Below are 19,895 nucleotides of genomic sequence, written 5' to 3'. Positions count from 1 at the left end.
CATCACTCAACTGTGGTTCACTTTGTGAATATCATGGGAATAAAAGCATGAGGTTCTTCGATTCCACAGCTCAGAAAGGGGCACATGGCATTGAAACTTGCTGACTCAGTGGGATGGGGATCTTCAGGGTCGTTTATGGAATTCAATTCACCCAATACTCAGATAGGGGAACTGGGGGTAAGACGCCCACGTTAAGGAAGAGTCCAATTTTAACCACGAAACACTTCATAATACACATTTTTTGGCACTAACATGAAGCACCAACATGTTTTCTTCCAAATGGAAGAAACCATGTACCGGTATTATGCTTTACTACTAAAAAATTCAAAACTGAAAAAAAGTTTGATTTTCAGAATTTTTGTTTTAATGCGGGTAAAACGCGCCACTAGCCATAGCTAACGCCAGGATGCCAAATTATGTACATATACTTGCCCGCCTGGTTTATTGTCAACTGTTATTGTTCGTGAATGGTATACAGTCATTACATAATTATGGATCACCTGTAATTATGGGTCAATTCCATGTAAACGTCATAGTGAGCTGCTTTATCAATAACACTAGTTTACAAAATAAAACGAAAGTCGTGAACTTCGTCAAAGACCAAAATTTTTGAAGCATAATTTAGCGCTGATTTCGAAACCGTGCTTCAAAAAATTTAAAGTAGAACAGTTTTTGAGTATTAGCTTAATATCGAGTTTTACAACTTTTTAAAATATGGAATTTAATAAAATTCAAAAATCTTGCGTTTTGTTCAACCAAATTTAAATCTTTTTTTATAAATTAAAAGCTGAATATAATACAATTCGATCATCTTAATGCAGGTTTTGCGTCAGGCTGATGAAATTCAAGATATTGGCGAGTTTTGGGGACAATCTCCTTAAATTTTAGCAATTTTTCCAAAAATATATGAAGAAATGTATTTTTTTCAAAAAGAAAAAAAAAACAATTTAAAAATTCTTTCTCAACGTTAATTTAACATATCATATGTAGGCGAACTACAGTAAAAAATTCAGCTCAATCGGAGCATTGATTACGGAGAATGAGATGTGTGAAGTGAGCGACTTTGCTTAAAAATAAAACAAAAATCGATTTCAAATCATCAACCTTATATGGAAAGTCGAAAAAATTTCCGCTCTACTGATTTTTTTTTTTTCCTTCGCGTTTTCGAACTCAGGGCATGATTCTACACCAAAAACGATCATCAGCTTACCGAGTTCAAAAATGCTGTAAACTAGTGTAATTACTACAAAATGACGCATGGCTGTGTGATTAGTGAACTTATTTATAGTAAAAATGTGCTGTTGCTTGGTTCCAACTTGTGTTCAACATAATTTGTGCCAGAATTTGGATCTAAATGGCTATTTTAATGTAAATAACTAGGGGTGGGCCTTTTACCCCATACATGCCTCAGAAGTTTGGACCCTTGTAAGAAAGCTGGAAGGATCAAATTCGATACTTTTTCCGCTTGGTACACAAATGATAGGAGTGTGCAAAATAGTTTGTGGAGATAGCGAGGAAAAAAATCTTTTAAATGATGTAACATAATGCAAACATTTGACAGGCTAAAATTACATCAAAAGTAACCAAAATCTTTTTTCGAAGGTTTTATACAATTTTTCTAGTAAAAATATGTAAACTCAAATGTAAAGAAGCATTGTTATTCTTATTTTAGCGATTTCAATTTAAAAAAGTACTGAAAATAACGTGGTTCGCCTAAAACAGGGGTGGCGCAACTTGCCTCCTATGGGCGTTATGGTCGCAGTTCCCCTAGGCCTAGAGGATGATTCATCCGAGCAGGAGCAACATTTAGGAAGGCTCTCCTCAAAAAGGTTGAATGTGAAGGATAAGCAAACATATAACAAAGGAGGGGGGAGAGTATTCTGGTGTTCGGCCTTCTAAAGGTGGTCGGAATTTAGACAGGCGATGGTGATAGAACTACTCACCGTGGTCGGAGACAATGGCGGAATGGCATCAACGCCGATAATTATCGGACGGCCATATCGACGGGACCAGCTTAACCGGAGCAACGTATGCTCTCTTGATCGCCGCGGGAAACACACTTTCGGCACCGCACTGTCGGTGAACTTGATAAAAGATAGAAAGAAAAAGGTCCCTTGACGTGGACCTGAACACCGTTCATCAACACTTTGCAACATCACACCTAACCTCTAACTTTTACTTGTCACTATGATTACCTTTTTTCTTATGCTTTTTATGTGCTCGTTTAACTCGTTTGTTGCAATTTTTTGTATGTGGCACTTCTTCATTGCATTTTACTATAATTTAATTGAATAACATTAGTTTTAGGTTACATTTTAGGCACTCACGCAACTAACCGTACTAACAGAATATTGACCTTGTACCGACTTTTCGAACCCTCTAAGCAGAATACCCTCTTTGAATGAGTGTAATCAGTTTCGTACCTTTTAATTCCGCCCTATGTTGCTTATCCTTTGACAGATACGCGTATTTCGACTACCACTTGTAATATTCCTCAGTGTCAGTTATCCACTGGATAACTGGATAAGTGGATAACTGACACTGAGGAAGATTACAAGTGGTAGTCGAAATACGCGTATCTGTCAAAGGATAAGCAACAAAGGGCGGAATTAAAAGGTACGAAACTGATTACACTCATTCAAAGAGGGTATAATATTGACGACAATTTAGTATATCACATTTAACTAACGTTTTACTAACGTTTTTGTTTGTAACTTTTAACAAAATTTATAATTTAAGAAAACAAACAGCACTAAAGTTTTAGGAAATTTCGACAATGATTTTTCATTTGGGCCTAACTGACTTGATCGATTTCTCTTCGTCGACTCTCTCTTTCGCTAATAACTTGATCAAAACAAACAAAATCATTATTCTTTTTGCAAAATGTAGTCGTCTTCTTCGCATTTCAACCAAAAAATCTTTGGAAAACTCAATACAAATTCTGTGATAACACAAAGAGAGGATCGATGAAGAGAACTCGAAAATGTCAGTTAGGCCCAAATGAAAAATCAGTGTCGATTTCACCAACGAAAAACAATTATTACACATTTCTTACATTTAATTTTACTATTTACACGCGCGCGTACTACAACTTCTTACGGGGATTACAATTTGTACAAAAATAGAAATTTTTGAACCTAATTTGCTTTTTTTTATAGAATGCCATTCAGCATAAGAATGCGAAATGGCCTCTATGTTCTGGCGCTTCATGCTTGCGCATCCTGTTGCACGCAGCAGCATCTGTGGGCGAGCAAGGCATCAACAGAGCTGTGTAAGTATTTTGCCCAAGCTCAAACTGATCGAACTCTCTCGTATCTTGTCTGACTTGGCATGGCATCAATGAGGAACACGCACAATAGAGTTAAGAAACTATAGAGGACGAATGTCGCTGCTGTTCCCTTTGTTCTCGTTCGCAAACATGTCGGGTATCTATCTGTCAAACTGCATACTTTTTCGCTTTGACACTTATATCCCGGCCTATCTCCGCCAGCAAGAGATGTTGAGGCAGCGACGCCAGCAACATTCTTCCTCTATAGTTTATTACCTCTATTACACTCACGACGTGTCAACCAGTGAGTGTGATTGTTCTGGTATGCCTTTTGATAAGCTCTAATTAGGAAAAACTACTTGAGGTGGAGCTTTCAAGTTGAAATTGGAACCGAACGGTTACAGTATTTCACTAACATTGAGCCATCTCTATTGGTGTATGTGTATGTGTTCCGTTTCGTGCAAAAGCACATCAAAATCACATCGAGCTATGACAGCAAAAATTGTTCGATTTAAGATATGATTAAGATATTCTCATCTGCCCGGGAAGAAGCAAAACAAAAACAATCATGAGTTTTTATTCGTGAAGAACTAGTGTAGGTGCGGGAAGTGCATTCAAGTGTGATTATAATAGCAAATCCTGTGATTATGCATTAGACTGGGTCAACAAAGTCGATTTTTCGGAACAAAGCTTTTTCGATTCATTTTAGCGTCCAAAACAACTGTGCAAAATTTGGGAGTGATTGGTTGCTTCCACGTATTCCGCATTGCGATTGAATTTTGTATGGAATTTAGTATGGGAAATCGTGCTTTTTTGCATTTATCCAATAAATTGTTTTTTTTGTCTAAAACAATCTAACTAATGACGTCAAAGTATAGCCTAGGATATACCGAAAAACTTTGCCGAAGACTGCAAAGTGATCCGACATTTGTGAAAAAAGTTATAACGTACAGATTGCCCGGTGGTGCTTAACGTTTAACATGTAAAGGAATAACATCAATAATAAAATCTCAATTTTTGGCCTAAGTTTCCAGGCGAATAACTTTTTTCACAAGTGTCGGATCTCTTTGAGGTCTTCGGCATATCCTAGGCTATACTCGTCATTAGCTACATGGTATTGGACAAAAGAACTCAACTTATGAGTAAAATGCAAAAAAGTACGTTTTCCCATACTAATTACTATACAAATTTCAATCGCAATGCGGAATACGGGGACGCAACCAATCGCTCCCAAGTTTTGCACAGTTATTTTGGACGGTAATATAGGTTGAAAAAGCTTTGTTCCGGGTTGATACGATCAAATTTAAAGTTTCTCCATACAACGTTGACCCACTCTATTATGCATCCTAAACTAGGCTCAGTGTACTAGTTATGGCTATCGTACCTCAAGTTCGCCATAGTTGATTTTCAACATTTACCGATGCAAATCAACAAGAAAAAATATGTGAATGAAAGATCACGTTCATAAAAGATGGTAGCACTCATTCAAACTTCCCATTTTGCTCAAATTATGATAGAAAAAAAAAATTCCTTGAAATTTAGGCTTCTTTGCACGTTATTTCGCCATAGTGTACCAGTTATGGCAAATCCCATAAGGAATGCATGTAAATAGTGCGAAGTGGAACCGAAATTAACAAATATGTCCATAACTGGTACAGGGTTCCTATCATTGGCACACGCCGTAATAAATAGTAAAAGTGGGCTTGGCTCAGATTTTGGGCCTGTCCATAAACTACGTAGACTCATTTTTAGATATCTCAGACCCTTCCCCCCTCCCCCCTCGTAGACTTTTGTTCATACAAAATTTTCGAAATTTGTATGGAGCGTAGACTTTGGCCAAAATCCACCCTCCCCCTCACCACCCCCCCCCCCCCCCCCCCCTTCGAGTCACCGTAGTTTATGGACAGGCCCTTAAGTATGAGAACAAATCTATCGTTTGACGTATCGATCACATTCGTCGGTCTTCTTCTTATTTTTGTAGAAGTAGTTTTCCTTAGGTAGTGCGATAACTGGTACAGGCACCCTAATGCTTTATGATTCATTGTTCCTGAAAAGCAACACTGCCAGTTGTAAAAATGCGTTTTTCGTCGAAATGCAAGAGAAGCTTCGCGAATCACAGGCGAATGTATGCCAGCTTCGTTAACTCACGAATAAAGAAGTGTGAGTATTCTCGGGCCTCTGTTGTTCACGAGTAGGTTTGTTTTGATTTGTGTCTGCTCAGCTGCAATCTTCATCATTTTCCATCCCTGGCAGTAATTTTACGGATTCCTCTAAAATTTCCTTCCAGATTTCTGGAATTCATTGAGCAATTACTGTTGGAGTTCCTAGAGAAATTTCTCCAGGAATTTCTTCAGGGATAAATCCAAGAACTTCTTCAGTGTTGTCTGCCAGAATTCTTTCAGGAATTTTGCGGGAATTCCTTCAGGAATCCCTTCACGGATTTTTCCTGGCATTCATTCAGGGATTTCTCCAGGAATTGTTGAAGTGATTTCTCCTGAAACTCCATTGTATGTTTTTGTTTGAGCTTCTTCAGGGATTCCTTCTGTATTTCTTTGTGGGATTTCGCCTGGATTTCCCTGAGGGATTGTTCTGGAATGTCTTGAGGGACTCCTCCAGAAATTATTCCAATAAGTTCGACCGAATCACTGGATGAACTTTCTTTTGTGATTTCTATAGGAGTTTCAACAGGATTCCTCCAGGGGTTCTTTATGCGGTTTCTTCTAAAATTTCTTCAGTGATTCAAGGTCCTTCAGGGATTATCCCAGCATTTTTTAGTGGTTCTTACAGGAGATCTTTCAGAGATTTCTCCTCGAAAACTCCCTTTGTGAACTCCTTTAGAACTCCCTTCAGCTTGTTCGGGATTTAATATGAATTTTTTTTTCAGGGTTTCTTTAGGTAAACCCAGTTTGTATTCGGCCTCTGAGCGGTCCATCTCCTTCACAATGCACAAAAACAAACTCCGACATATGCGGAAACGTCTTTTGAACTACGAATCCGGATAAAGACTTTTCTGCACATTATCGTCATACAATTGCACAGTTTCATCTTTCGTATATTGTCTTCATTCCGAATTCCGAGCATGTGCCAGTTCCTGTCTGCGATATCCTGTGCATTCCGTCGTCATGGAATCAAAAAAATCGAACTGTGCATGGAGGAACTTCCTTGGGCATTGAGTACCTTCGTGCATGCCACTCTATACAATATATACAAACTGAATGGTCATTTGCAGAGGATGCTCTCAGTGAATAACTGTTAAAGTTCTCATATTAAGAAGCTGAGAAGCAGGCTTTGTCCCAGTGGAGACGTTATGTCACTGACAGGAACAAGAGCAAGTCTTAAGGAATTCATGTTCAACGATCTATAAATTCCATACTACCGAAAAATTGACTCTCCATGGGCTCTGTGTACGATATGAAGTACTACTACTATTAACCACCACCGCTTGAGAGATAAGGTAGTATTTTATCAACAATGATGTGGACACGTGGTGCGAAAACGAGCGAGTATCAGAAATAAAACCGGTATCTCTACTACTCACCGACTTACAACGCACTGGTGGGGATAGTCTTACTGAGTTTTTCGATATTTGCGCCCACATTAAAAAGAAACCTAATGTCGTGACCGCTGCGGCTATTCTTCAGCCACAACACCGACCGCAGAGAGGAAACTCTTTAAAACCTCTCTGTGGTGGACTGCTGTGTACTGCAAATGCCATTGCTGCTGCCTTTTTGGTGCGTCCGTTCGTATCCACTATCGTCTATCAACTGAATTGAATCCACGATGCGCAGCTCTTTTTGTATGTTCGCTTTTGTTGTTCATTCTAGCTTTCCACTGAGTCGGCCAATCAGAAGGCGCATGTTTTTCGCTTCAATCATTCTCTTCTCTGTCTCTATTACTACATTCCCTCTCACCCCTACTCTCTAGTTTTCAATTTCGCAAGTTTTTACGAGCATAACAACTCGCCAGTTTGCTTCAAGTTCCAGCAAGTCTGTCCTTCCGCTAGACTGCTTTTTACTACTAGCGCAAAACTATCCTTTTACTCGCCAGTTTGCTTTAATTTCCAGCAAGTCTGTCCTTCCGCCAGACTGCTTGTTTTCAACAGAAGCAAAACTGTCCTTCCATTCGCCAGTTTGCTTTAACTTCCAGTAAGTCTGTCCTTCCGCCAGACTGCTTCTTTTCGACAGAAGCAAAACTGTCCTTTCTCTCGCCAGTTTGCTTTACTTTCCAGCAAGTCTGTCCTTCCGCCAGACTGCTTGTTTTCAACAGAAGCAAAACTGTCCTTTCTCTCGCCAGTTTGCTTTAACTTCCAGCAAGTCTGTTCTTCCGCCAGACTGCTTCTTTTCAACAGAAGCAAAACTGTCCTTTCTCTCGCCAGTTTGCTTTAATTTTCAGCAAGTCTGTCCTTCCGCCAGACTGCTTCTTTTCAACAGAAGCAAAACTGTCCTTTCTCTCGCCAGTTTGCTTTAATTTCCAGCATGTCTGTCCTTCCGCCAGACTGCTTGTTTTCAACAGAAGCAAAACTGTCCTTTCTCTCGCCAGTTTGCTTTAATTTCCAGCAAGTCTGTCCTTCCGCCAGACTGCTATTTTTCTACTAGCGTAAAACTGCCCTTTTACTCGCCAGTTTGCTTTAACTTCCAGCAAGTCTGTCCTTCCGCCAGACTGCTTCTTTTCGACAGAAGCAAAACTGTCCTTTCTCTCGCCAGTTTGCTTTAATTTCCAGCATGTCTGTCCTTCCGCCAGACTGCTTGTTTTCAACAGAAGCAAAACTGTCCTTTCTCTCGCCAGTTTGCTTTAATTTCCAGCAAGTCTGTCCTTCCGCCAGACTGCTATTTTTCTACTAGCGTAAAACTGCCCTTTTACTCGCCAGTTTGCTTTAACTTCCAGCAAGTCTGTCCTTCCGCCAGACTGCTTCTTTTCGACAGAAGCAAAACTGTCCTTTCTCTCGCCAGTTTGCTTTAATTTCCAGCAAGTCTGTCCTTCCGTCAGACTGCTTGTTTTCAACAGTTCACGATGCGCAGCTCTTTTTGTATGTTCGCTTTTGTTGTTCATTCTAGCTTTCCACTGAGTCGGCCAATCAGAAGGCGCATGTTTTTCGCTTCAACCATTCTCTTCTCTGTCTCTATTACTACATTCCCTCTCACTCTCACCCCTACTCTCTAGTTTTCAATTTCGCAAGTTTTTACGAGCATAACAACTCGCCAGTTTGCTTCAAGTTCCAGCAAGTCTGTCCTTCCGCCAGACTGCTTGTTTTCAACAGAAGCAAAACTGTCCTTTCTCTCGCCAGTTTGCTTTAATTTCCAGCAAGTCTGTCCTTCCGCCAGACTGCTATTTTTCTACTAGCGCAAAACTGTCCTTTTACTCGCCAGTATGCTTTTTTTGATGCATTTATACTTACAAGTATTAGGGAGACTCTACTGTGCCAATTGTCGTGACCGCTGCGGCTATTCTTACAGCCACAACACCGACCGCAGAGAGGAAACTCTTTAAAACCTCTCTGTGGTGGACTGCTGTGTACTGCAAATGCCATTGCTGCTGCCTTTTTGGTGCGTCCGTTCGTATCCACTATCGTCTATCAACTGAATTGAATCCACGATGCGCAGCTCTTTTTGTATGTTCGCTTTTGTTGTTCATTCTAGCTTTCCACTGAGTCGGCCAATCAGAAGGCGCATGTTTTTCGCTTCAATCATTCTCTTCTCTGTCTCTATTACTACACCTAACAAAATTGTTCCTCCGCAATTGAACGATGAATCACAGTTTAGATTTTGTTTCCTCATTTATTGCGCCCTCATTGCGTCTGATACCATTTGGGCGGAGATGCTTATTTTGGGCACTTTGCGCTATAACTCAGTCAATCGCAAACCAATTGACTTGAACTTTTGTACATTACTAGAAACTGTACGTATCCAATCGTAATGTAATTTGGTTAAAAATTTACTGAGATATAGCTAGCTGCAAGTAACCGAAATAGTGACCCTACTTCCCCCCTCCCCTCCCTACTCAAATGCTTCAAGACCCTATGTTTCCGGCAAATCTCTATGAAATTTTATTGCCCGCCATACAGAAAGCTCTCTAAATGAATGAGAACCACCTGAAAGATATCTGTTAGATATATGATTTACTGCATAGAGATGTTGTACTGAGATTAACCACAGCAGGCGCTATGGTGCATTTGGCTGTGGTATGAACTGTCAAGCGGGCAATGCTTGTATCCCTGCTTGCATAGCAACCACTCCAGATGACATCCAACCGCTTTACTCTTGCCACTTGTGAACCGACGTCAGCCTGGGTAAGTTGAGTGTGCTGCACGTGAGGGGTGATTCCTTCCGAAACTCCACAATATCATGAAAATGTGAAAAAAAATCTTATTTCTAACTGTCTTTGCTCTTTCATACATGTTAAAAAAAACTTCCTGAATATCATAAAATCACCTATCTTCCTGGGATTCCATCAAGATTCCTCAACAGAAAGAAATTTTTAAGGGATATTTTCGAGTATTTTTTACAGAAATCTTTTTTTCAGAAATAAGTCCTGAGATTTTTTTTAAATTAAGGATTAATTTAGAATTTCTTCCATATTTTTTTATAATTTGGTAGATCAAGTAATCTCCATCAAGTTTTTTTTTCACATTTTTTTATTTCAAATACTTCTCCAGGGTTTCTAAAAACGTCCATTCAGAAAATCTTCCAGATGTTACTCAACAAATTATCCGGGAATTATTTAACAATTTTTTCTAGGAATTCCTTCAGAAATTCCTCAAATGATTCTTCCAGAAATATCTCCATTATCTCTCTTTTAAAATTTTAAATGGATTCCTCCAACAATTTCCTCCAAAGAAGTTTCTTCATGAATTTGAGCAGATTTTTTTTCCAAGGATTATATATGGAGTTCCTCAAATTTCTTCAGTAATTTATCTAGGTAATTTATTCAGAAATTTCTCCAAGGATTATTTCCAAGATTTCTTCAGAAATTCCTTCAAAATTGCTTCCGAAGTTTTTTTTCAGAGAATCTTCTGGAAAACCCTACAGGAACGCCTCCAGGGGTTACTTCAGAAATTTGTCGTAGGATTCCTGTTGGAATTCTTTCATGGAGTCTTAAAAAACCAATGATTCATTTGGAAATTTTCTTCAATGATTTCTCTAAGGATTACTTCAGCATTTTCTAAATGAATTCTTTTGAGAAATGTTCAGAAATTCTTCCAAGAAGTCCTCAGAAATTCTTCTAAATATTCTTTTAAAAATTTCTTCCAAGGATTCCTTGTCAAGTTCAGCCAGCATTTTTTTTTTAATTTCAAATCTATGGAAATTCTTCCAAAGATTCCTTCAGAGAACTACAAATTTCATCAAGAACTCTTGAAGAAAATCTTCCTGGGATTGCTTCTTGAATTGCTACTTGGATTCGTTTAAAAAATCCACGAATTTCTTCAAAAATTTCTCCAGGGATTCCTTAAGACATTTCGGCAGAGTAGCTTTTAATCATTCTTTCAGAGATTCGTTCATAAATTTCTTCAAGAAATCTCCTATTAGAAAACTTTCTATGGTCTTCCTTAGAAATGCTTCTAGCAACTTCGTCAAAAAATCAGAATAGTTTCTCAAATTTTCCTTCAAAAATAATCGAGGAATTCCTACTTGTTATACAACACGTTGGAGAAAGCTCATTTGTGGTACACACCGTCTGCGTTATGCTGGTGATGGTGACTGACCGTGCCACTGTCAGAAGATTCAGAAAATCCGTTAAGAAATTAACCCTAAAAGGGATACCTTCATGGCCTCAGTTTCGTCACCTCGCTGAGTGTGTTTCATTAAAGACGAGCTCTGAAAGGCGCCTGGGGTCCAATGGACCCCAGGTATCCCTTTTAGGGTTAAGTACAAGAAGCCTGTAAAGTTTCCTTTATAAATTCTTCCAGGAATTACTTTGGAAATTTCCTGAAAAATTTCCTTTAGAAATTCCACTATATTTGGACTCCTCCAGAAATTTCTTTCCAGAATACTTTCCTTGAATTCTTGCCTGAAATGCTTCATGGGTTTCTTTATTGCCGTGTGCGTACAAGATTTAAAGATAAATGGTTCTCAAATGCACTTCAAACGCGGTAACACTATGTTACCAAATGCAACTTAGCAACCATAATCAATATCACCAATCCTAGAAAAGCTCCCGCTGACATCGGGTTACTTGTTAGAAAATCTTACTGCATTTGATATTTGCATTCTGAAAGTACACAGCAACAGAAATTCTCCAGGAATTGTTTCATAAAATCTTCCACGAATTTATTCAGCCAGGAATACCTTCTAAAATCTTCCAAAGATTTTTCTACAATTTCCTCCAACAGTTTCTTCAGAAATTCTTCCAAGGATTCTTAGTGAAACTCTTCCAGGAATTCCAATAAATATTATTTTGAGATTTTTTCCTCAGAAATATCTACAGTGCTTCAGAAAGTCTTTCTGAATCCCTACAGAAATTTCTCCATGGATTCCTTCAGAAAACCTATACTAGCGCTAGTATACGCGCGTTTAACCGTAATAACGCATTTCCCCTTAAATCCCCATCACTCAGACTCCGATTGACAAGGTCACGACAGGAAGGTGACAGCTAATCTTAACCACCGGGAGGAGAGAACCACTTTCTCGGTTTGTCGAGAACATAAATAAAATTGCTGAAGAGTGAGTAAACAACTTTTTTGGACTGAAGGAGGAGGAGAAACGAGGGCACTGTCAGTCTCTGGAAATGACGCTGGTCACGAACCTGCGAAACGGTTATTTGCTTTCGGTCGACGTTTCTGGTAACGCAGATTGGTAGGATTTCATCGGTTTCTTCATGCACAAAAAAAAACTACATGTGCCGTCGACCCGATTGATTTGATTTGTTTGTTTTACTTCGGAAACCGAAGTAATCGGACACAACATGCGAATAGTGTTGATGTTTAAACTGTCGAAACATGAAAGCTTTTGTCAAATCAAACTTTCTGTTTATTCTAGAGTCATCTTCACACTTCAAACACTTATTCTGTGCTACAAGAATCCTTAAATATTGTTAGATTTCTCTTTGTATTTCAGAAAAAATCACGGACATACCTAAATCTCAAAGAGTATTTATGAATAAGAACCTTCCAAATGTGACATGCACCCTCATTCTTGTTTACGGACGTATCGACTTTCGAACGTTTTTGGTTCGATCGAATCAGTAGACCATTTGATTTTGCTGGCGTAAACGGGAATGCGAACGATTTTCGTTCGAAAGTATATTCGATCGAAAACAAGAATGAGGCATCTTCGAATTCTGCTACCACTGGAACTTGGTCTGCCTCTCTTCAACTTAGTTTTTGTTGTTCTCTGAGCTTTTCCATAATTATTAATTGAACGGCTGGCATGTCCTGCCATTCGCAGTCGATCTGAAAATAGAAAACCCTGCCAAACAGTCTTTATTGTCAGCGCTAACGAGAACAAAATAAAAATGTTAATATTATAATTTTAACAAGCATGAAATCTAACTCTCCCACATTTTCTATTTATTCCAGGAACGGATTAAGGAAACGTTCGACACGGCCATCTGGGACGTCCTGCAGGCACGGGAGTTCAACCGGAAGCGACCCCTCTGGAAGCGGCTGATGTGCTTGACCTGTTGAAACGGCTGGCAAACGTTGTTGTTTATATTTAAAAGATGCTGCATTGAACACGAGACTGGAACCAAACTGTTTTTCTGACAAAAAAAAGACGGAAACAGAAACTGCTATAAAGTGGAATTGGATTCGTTGTAAAGCATTAGCCGTAATTAATTGCTCGTATTATTTGTTACGTAAGGAATCTGTAGCTTAGTGTATAACTTATTACGTTTTTTAGTTGGAAAGACAACCAAGTGACAAGTGCCGACGCAAAGTTATCCTCACCAAAACACATCACAAACGCATCGGTATTGGTATTGTATTATGCTGCACTCTTAAGGTTAAGGAACGATACAAGCCCAAAATTGTGAAATCGAAATTTTAAGCGTATCACGACAATCTGATTTGGTGAATCGAATTTAGACTAGGGAAAGGAGTCTTCCACTCTCGTTAAAATTAAACTTTTAGGCAATATCATTCCAATAACAGACCATATCTGAGAAAGTAAACTGTACAGTAAACGACATCACAATGATAGTGAGATGATGAAACATGTGAAACCTGAACTCTTTAACTCTTTGTAGGAACGCTACATCGAACAAGACAAGATTGTATTATACATGTGTAGTTGAATTATGCAAGTTTAATTTAGCATCTTAAGCACGCGACGAAGGAGAGAGAGTCTTGCCAATCTGTTTTATATTGGAAGTAAGCTTCGACTGAAGAAACAGTTATGATAATCAAAAACATACACATACATACATGGTTTAGTTATTCTGAGAGAAATCTCCCTGGCCTTCCGGCTCCCCATGAACAACCCAAATTGATGTTCTCAAGAAGTTCATTAGCACGTAATAATCGGCAGCTGTGTCCTATCATTGTACTGCTATGTATGCCATATATATGTGGTAAACGATCCTGCCAAGTTCAAAACGCGCACACTCTTGGCTGAACTGTTCGTCTCAAAATTATTTGTCAGACTGAAGGACGATTTTTTCAACCCCAAGATCGGCCTCTCGCGCTCGATCGAACTTTCTCTTTTCCTCTTTCCCATTTTCCACATGTCTTCTCATTCATGCACAGTTCAGTCGATTCTCCTGGAAGGATTCTGCAACGCACAAGTAGCTGTCAAACTAAAGGGCTTTTCATAATCATCAGATTGAACGTACACGCTCAACACATACTACTCATTCCAATCTTCAAAGATTAAATATACACGCCTAGCACATTCTACTTATTCCATCCAACTCTCATACACCACACATGTGTAGTTGAATTATGCAAGTTTAATTTAGCATCTTAAGCACGCGACGAAGGAGAGAGAGTCTTGCCAATCTGTTTTATATTGGAAGTAAGCTTCGACTGAAGAAACAGTTATGATAATCAAAAACATACACATACATACATGGTTTAGTTATTCTGAGAGAAATCTCCCTGGCCTTCCGGCTCCCCATGAACAACCCAAATTGATGTTCTCAAGAAGTTCATTAGCACGTAATAATCGGCAGCTGTGTCCTATCATTGTACTGCTATGTATGCCATATACTGTACACTCGGTGGTGGTTCGCATAGATTGGATGCGACAGGATAATTGTTTTGGATCAGATCCAACTTTTCCAATACGGCTGGGTTGCAAGTTGCAATGTACAACATGCTGGTAAAGAGCATAGAATACAAATGGAAAGAATAGCATCTCTGGCCCGTACATGCAACGTCAAGCGATAAGTAAGTGGAACTACCTTGCTGAACTAAGGTGGAAGTTTTGTGTTCGTGAACTATCAAAATGGAAGATGATGTGCTTTTCGGGTCTCAAGTTAGCCTTGTAAATAAAGCTTTAGATCCGCGGGTTCGATTCCCGTTCGTAGTTATTTCCTTTCTGAGGCTGCGCCACCAGAGTCAAAGAACACGAAGCTTAAGAAAGGTAGGCCAAGATCCATTGGGAACGTAGAGCCTTAAAGAAAAGAAGAAAACTGCGCCACCATGAGCCTCTGCATATACCTATGCTGCGCTGTCCTGCTGGGTTCCAATCTAACGCTAGCTTGCAGATTTCATTCGCGACCCTGCCTAGAGTGTGGCCAACCCACCTCCACTTTCGCTCCCGAATTTCTGTCGCTATCGGCCTTTAATGACATCTACGATGAAGCTCCAAATTGGAAATTCAATTATGAGGCCACCATGCACGAATTATATACTGCAGGCGTCTATTGATGAAGACCTGCAGCCGTTGATTGTTCTCTGCTGATACACGCCAAGTTTCACTGGCGTATAGCAGCACAGATTTCACGTTCGAGTTGATGATTCGGATTTTGGTACGTCGACTAATCTGATTGTTTTTCCATACATTTCTTAAACTAGCAAAGGCAGCCCACGCCTTCCTGGTCTGGGTACCTATGTCGATCTTGGCGCCACCATTGACTGGCATTTGGCTACCAGGATATTGGAAACTTTCAATATTCTCTACTGCTTGCCTAGCTACCTGGAAGGGTTGACCGTGTTTACATCCAACGATTTGATCTTGTTGACGTTGATGATGAGACCTGTCGCCGAGGAGTGATCGGCAAGATCATCGAGCTTACTCTGCATATCAGAGCGTCGCACAGCTAGAAGAGCAATGCCATTAGCCAATTCGAAGTGATTTAGGTGCTCCATGGTAATGGGCTGCCACAACAACCCTCGGTTTCGTTCACGATCAATCGTACCTACCAACATCTCGTCAATAACGATGAGGAACAGTAGCGATGATATAATACATCCTTGCCTCACTCCAGCAACGACCCGAATGAGATCGGACAAGACACCGTTGTGCAGTACTCTGCACGAAAATGCCCTGTACTGTGCTTCAATGGGGCCGATAATTTTCACATGTTTTCATGGTTGAGATGGTCTAAAGCTTTTTCGTAATCAATAAACACCAGGTAGAGAGATTCTTGGAATTCATCGATTTGCTCCAAGATGATACGGAGCGTGACAATATGTTCCACACAGGATCGTCCGGCGCGCAATCCTGCTTGCTGCCGCCGGAGAGCTGTGTCAATCTTCTCTTGAATCCGGCTAAGGAACACTTTGCAGATGATTTTAAGAACGACGCATCGCAACATGATACTCCGTCAATTATCGCATACATACAGGTCATCCTTTATAGGCACCTTTACAAATGGGTAGTCAGCAGATCGCGAGAAATTTCTTGGCCTATCCCGATGCGTGGGAAATTCAGGCAAGGAATCGCTCAAGAAATGATCAAGCGTCGCTTTATTGCGGATCCTAGTACTGTAACACGACGATATAACTAACGCAACGATCTTTACAACAAAAACTTTATTCACGAAAAAACATACAAATCTTAACCGTTCTGCAGTTTACTTAATACTAAATTAGGTAGTTGAGCATCTATCGGTGGCTCTCTCCAACGGTCAGGCACAGTAGTAGGATGGTCAGCTGTACGTCTTACCAGACCGTCGAACGTACGATTTTCGATGGTCGTCACAGTACGGAGCTGAAACGAAACATCAAATCAAATGGAGCTTGCTGTGTTAAATTTCTTGACCATTCCGGTCACGAAAAAAAAATACACTGATCGAAAAGTACTTGAGCGATTCCGTTTGAAGTGCATTCCTCGCATAAGACCTCTTGCATCAAGTCGCCCGGAAATGTCGCGGTTTCTCATGTGTTGTAGAATAATTGATGCATCAATTGAGCAGATACTACGGTGTCAGCTTTGAGCATCTCGGCTGAAATGCGATCGGCCCCCGGGGCCCAGCTCGATTTCATTCTACGGATGGGTGTTTCTATCTTCGGTGTTGACACGGGTAATGTGTCGAACCCTTTTGGTGGATCATGCTCAAGATCATGCTGAGGTGTTGGTAGCGTGACCGACAATTGAAAAAGTTTTCCATAATGCTCGAACCAGCACTTCAGCTGATCAGCCGGGACGGTCAATAGCTGTCCAGATGAGTCTTTCACGGGCATCGTGGCATTCATCTTAGTCCCACTAAAGGTCCCATTAGACGTCACAAATATTTGCCCAAACAAGCCCAACAAATGACCAACACAACGTGAATCATAGCAACCTTGGAGAAATGTCGAACTTCAATCGCAAATATTTGGTATAATGACAAACAGTCTAATGGCACCTTAAGGCGACGTGAGACATCGTAGAGGAGATAAATGTCGCCTGTATTTGCGGATCTCTCACCTTCGTCGGCTAGGGAGTCCACCCACGCTCTTTTGTCCCACGTACATAAGCGCTGCACTTCCTTCTCAAGCGCGGAATAGCGCTGACGGGTTACGGCTTTGACTCCTCGTGTATTCGCTCACTCTATCGCGGCTTTGGCGTTCCTTCGCTCCTTTATCTTCCTTCAAGTGTCATCTGTGTTTCACTGCTTTCTCTGGGTGCGTAGCTCACCCAAATTATTCTCGCTGGTGGCGATGAAGGCGTTCTTGATGACGCTCCATTGATCTTCTACGCTTCCACCTTCCGGAATATTCGCAGCACGGTTCTCCAGCTCCTCGACGATGGACCTCTTCACTGCAGCTTCGGTGTGTATTGAACCGGCGCCCAATTTTCTCCTCCTGTCGATGGATCCTCGGAATGCGCAGCCGGATCTCGCTGATTAGGAGATGATGGTCCGACGCAATGTCGGCACTACGTTTGTTCCGCTCATCCATCTCCATTTCCGGCTGATACAAATATGGTTGATTTAACTTCCCGTGACGCCTTCACAGGAGAGGAGACCCATGTCATTTTGGAGACAAAGAGAGCGATCCCCCAATCACTATGTCATTGTTACCATGAAGCTCTGCAAACAGCTCAGCGTTCTCGCTCATTTCTTCGAGACCATGACGTCCCATGACGTGCTCATAGTCCGAGTTGTCGAAACCAACCTTCGCGTTGAAGTCGCCCATGAAGATCTTGACATCACCTTTCGGTGTCTTGTCCACGACAGAATTCAGTTGACTGTAAAAGTTCTCTTTGTCTTGTAATGCGGCAGCATCGGCTGGCGCGTAACATTGGATCATGGTAAGGTTTCCAACCCGTGTTCTGAATCTGGCTACAATTATTCTCTCATTAATAGGTTCCCACTTCATGAGCGCAGCGTAAGCGTGAGCGCTGAGCAGAAAACCAACTGGTGGCGAGGAGCGTCTCATCTCGTCGGCCAGAGTAAAACAGAATTTGGCCCGACGCAAATCTGTGTTCTCCAAAGTTCGGCCAATGGACTTCGCTCAGTCCTAGGATCTCAAGCTTCATACGGCATGCCTCATTGGCTAGTTGTGTCAGTTTACCCTGTTGGGCTAGGGTTAATGCATTCCAAGTCCAAATATTGTCCGTTGTTTTTTTATTCTTAACCACTTAACCTATTTTACAGCTCTTTTGTCCACGTGAGCGATTCCAATTGGCGGCTGCACTTACATTTTGTACAGCGCCTAAATGTATTCTATTATATTCTTATTTCACTACATCGAACTGGTTTTGCCTCTGTGCTGTTTCACTTTTCTACCCTGTCATTGGTAGAATGATGAGCACGATGATGTTGATGTGTGGATCGCTCCTCTCGACCGGCGACGCTACGTCGGCTTCACTTCCTCCACTCTCGCTTGATTCGCTTCCGTTGGCTTTACGGTGCCGAGCGTTCGCGGTCGTTGGCTTGACGATGCCACGAAGCTCCGGGCAAAATGGTGGCACTCACAGTTTGTAACGGAACTGTGGTTGGCAGTACTCTCCCATCAGGGTTCCGTCCTACGTTCGCAGTTTCGGGTCGAGAACTGCGCTGGACTGGGAGCCGGTAGGTCCACGCAATGACTTTCGGGTCTTTCTACACGGACTCCAAGGAATACACCAAGAAACCAAGGGGTCCTGCGGGCGATTTGGGAACGAATGGGTGGCACATTACTGATGGGGACGATTCTGTCTCTGGTCGGGGGGTTCTTACCTGGATTTTTATAACGTTCTGCTCCTTCCACTATCTCTCACTCAAAACTTGTTCTATTAAACTCTTTCCGACTTCGAACTTTCTTTGATTTGGAATACTTTCTTAAATCTCGTCTATACTCTTCGAGTTTTGGTTTGCCAATGATGTAGAGCAATGGCGCTTTATCAATCCAGACCTGTGCTGCAATTTTTCGACAGGCCTTATGATAGCGATGTTTTGCTTTTTTCATTATCTCCGTTTTGGTTTTCCTGTCATTGTTGTTTTCCGATCAGCAAAACGGGAGCGAAATGAAATTGGTACTCACACTCGCACGCAGCGTGCTGAAAGCGAGAGCTGACAGGGCTAAATTTCCATTTAGCCACCACTTGAGACGAATGGCCTTTCAGCATGAGTAGTGTGTGGATGATTGGAAATTGATCTTGTTGGGTCGCTCACGAATGGAGCTCTCGGACTCTGTCAGTTCTCACATCGAGGAACTGAAAACGACCGCCGCAGTCATTTCTTTTTCGGCTGAAAACAGGCTCAGTGCCAGAGACTGATATTTTGCAGGACTGATCCAGACTTTCCGACCGAGCGTTTCCCGCTTTGCAACAATGGATCACTAAAATAAATAAAACGGCCGCTATGAAATGAACAGATAGCGCCACCGTAGCCTTGTGTGTTTGACGTAACTCGACTGCTGTCACTGTGTTACCGTCCATATACGGTGGCGCTTTTGTTTTGATGCGGTAAGTAGCGGGAAAGTAGACTTCAATGATCCATTCGCCCCATCATGGCTCCTTATACGCCACCCCTCATGGCCGCCTTATCCTTATGCCGGCGATGCCTGGTGGTAAGTAGCGGAACTATGTGGTTATTCAAACATCCTCTTGGTATTTTTTATCAACATTTAAAACGAAACACTTCATCGCGAAAATCTCACATATCTCGGACAAACAGACACACCACTGGTTACATCCTCTAGCACTAGTTTGATCATTGCCTGGTACATAGGTTGGCACTCTGATGTTACGTTCGGTGGAAGATACATTACCTATGGAAAATCATAAAAAAGTCCAGCACCAACAGTGCCTTGTGCTCAAGGTTGAATTCATCCGTACCACTC

At 41.2% G+C, this 19,895-nt stretch overlaps 1 protein-coding gene across 1 annotated transcript in view; it reads left to right on the top strand.

Annotated features, from left to right (window-relative positions):
* Positions 1–13,620, top strand: part of LOC109425278 (uncharacterized) — a gene marked incomplete at its 5' end in the record, with an annotated part of 121,694 nt that extends 108,074 nt beyond the window's left edge. Inside the window, 1 exon segment of the mRNA XM_062846431.1 lies at positions 12,780–13,620. Within this exon segment, the coding sequence (XP_062702415.1) occupies positions 12,780–12,887 (108 nt within the window).
* Between the last annotated feature and the right edge of the window lie 6,275 nt (positions 13,621–19,895).

Source organism: Aedes albopictus, chromosome 1 (assembly GCF_035046485.1).
Source record: "Aedes albopictus strain Foshan chromosome 1, AalbF5, whole genome shotgun sequence".
NCBI classification, from domain to species: Eukaryota; Metazoa; Arthropoda; class Insecta; order Diptera; family Culicidae; genus Aedes; species Aedes albopictus.
Note: the sequence above shows the minus strand (reverse complement) of the source record. Positions and strands in the feature narration are given on the sequence as shown.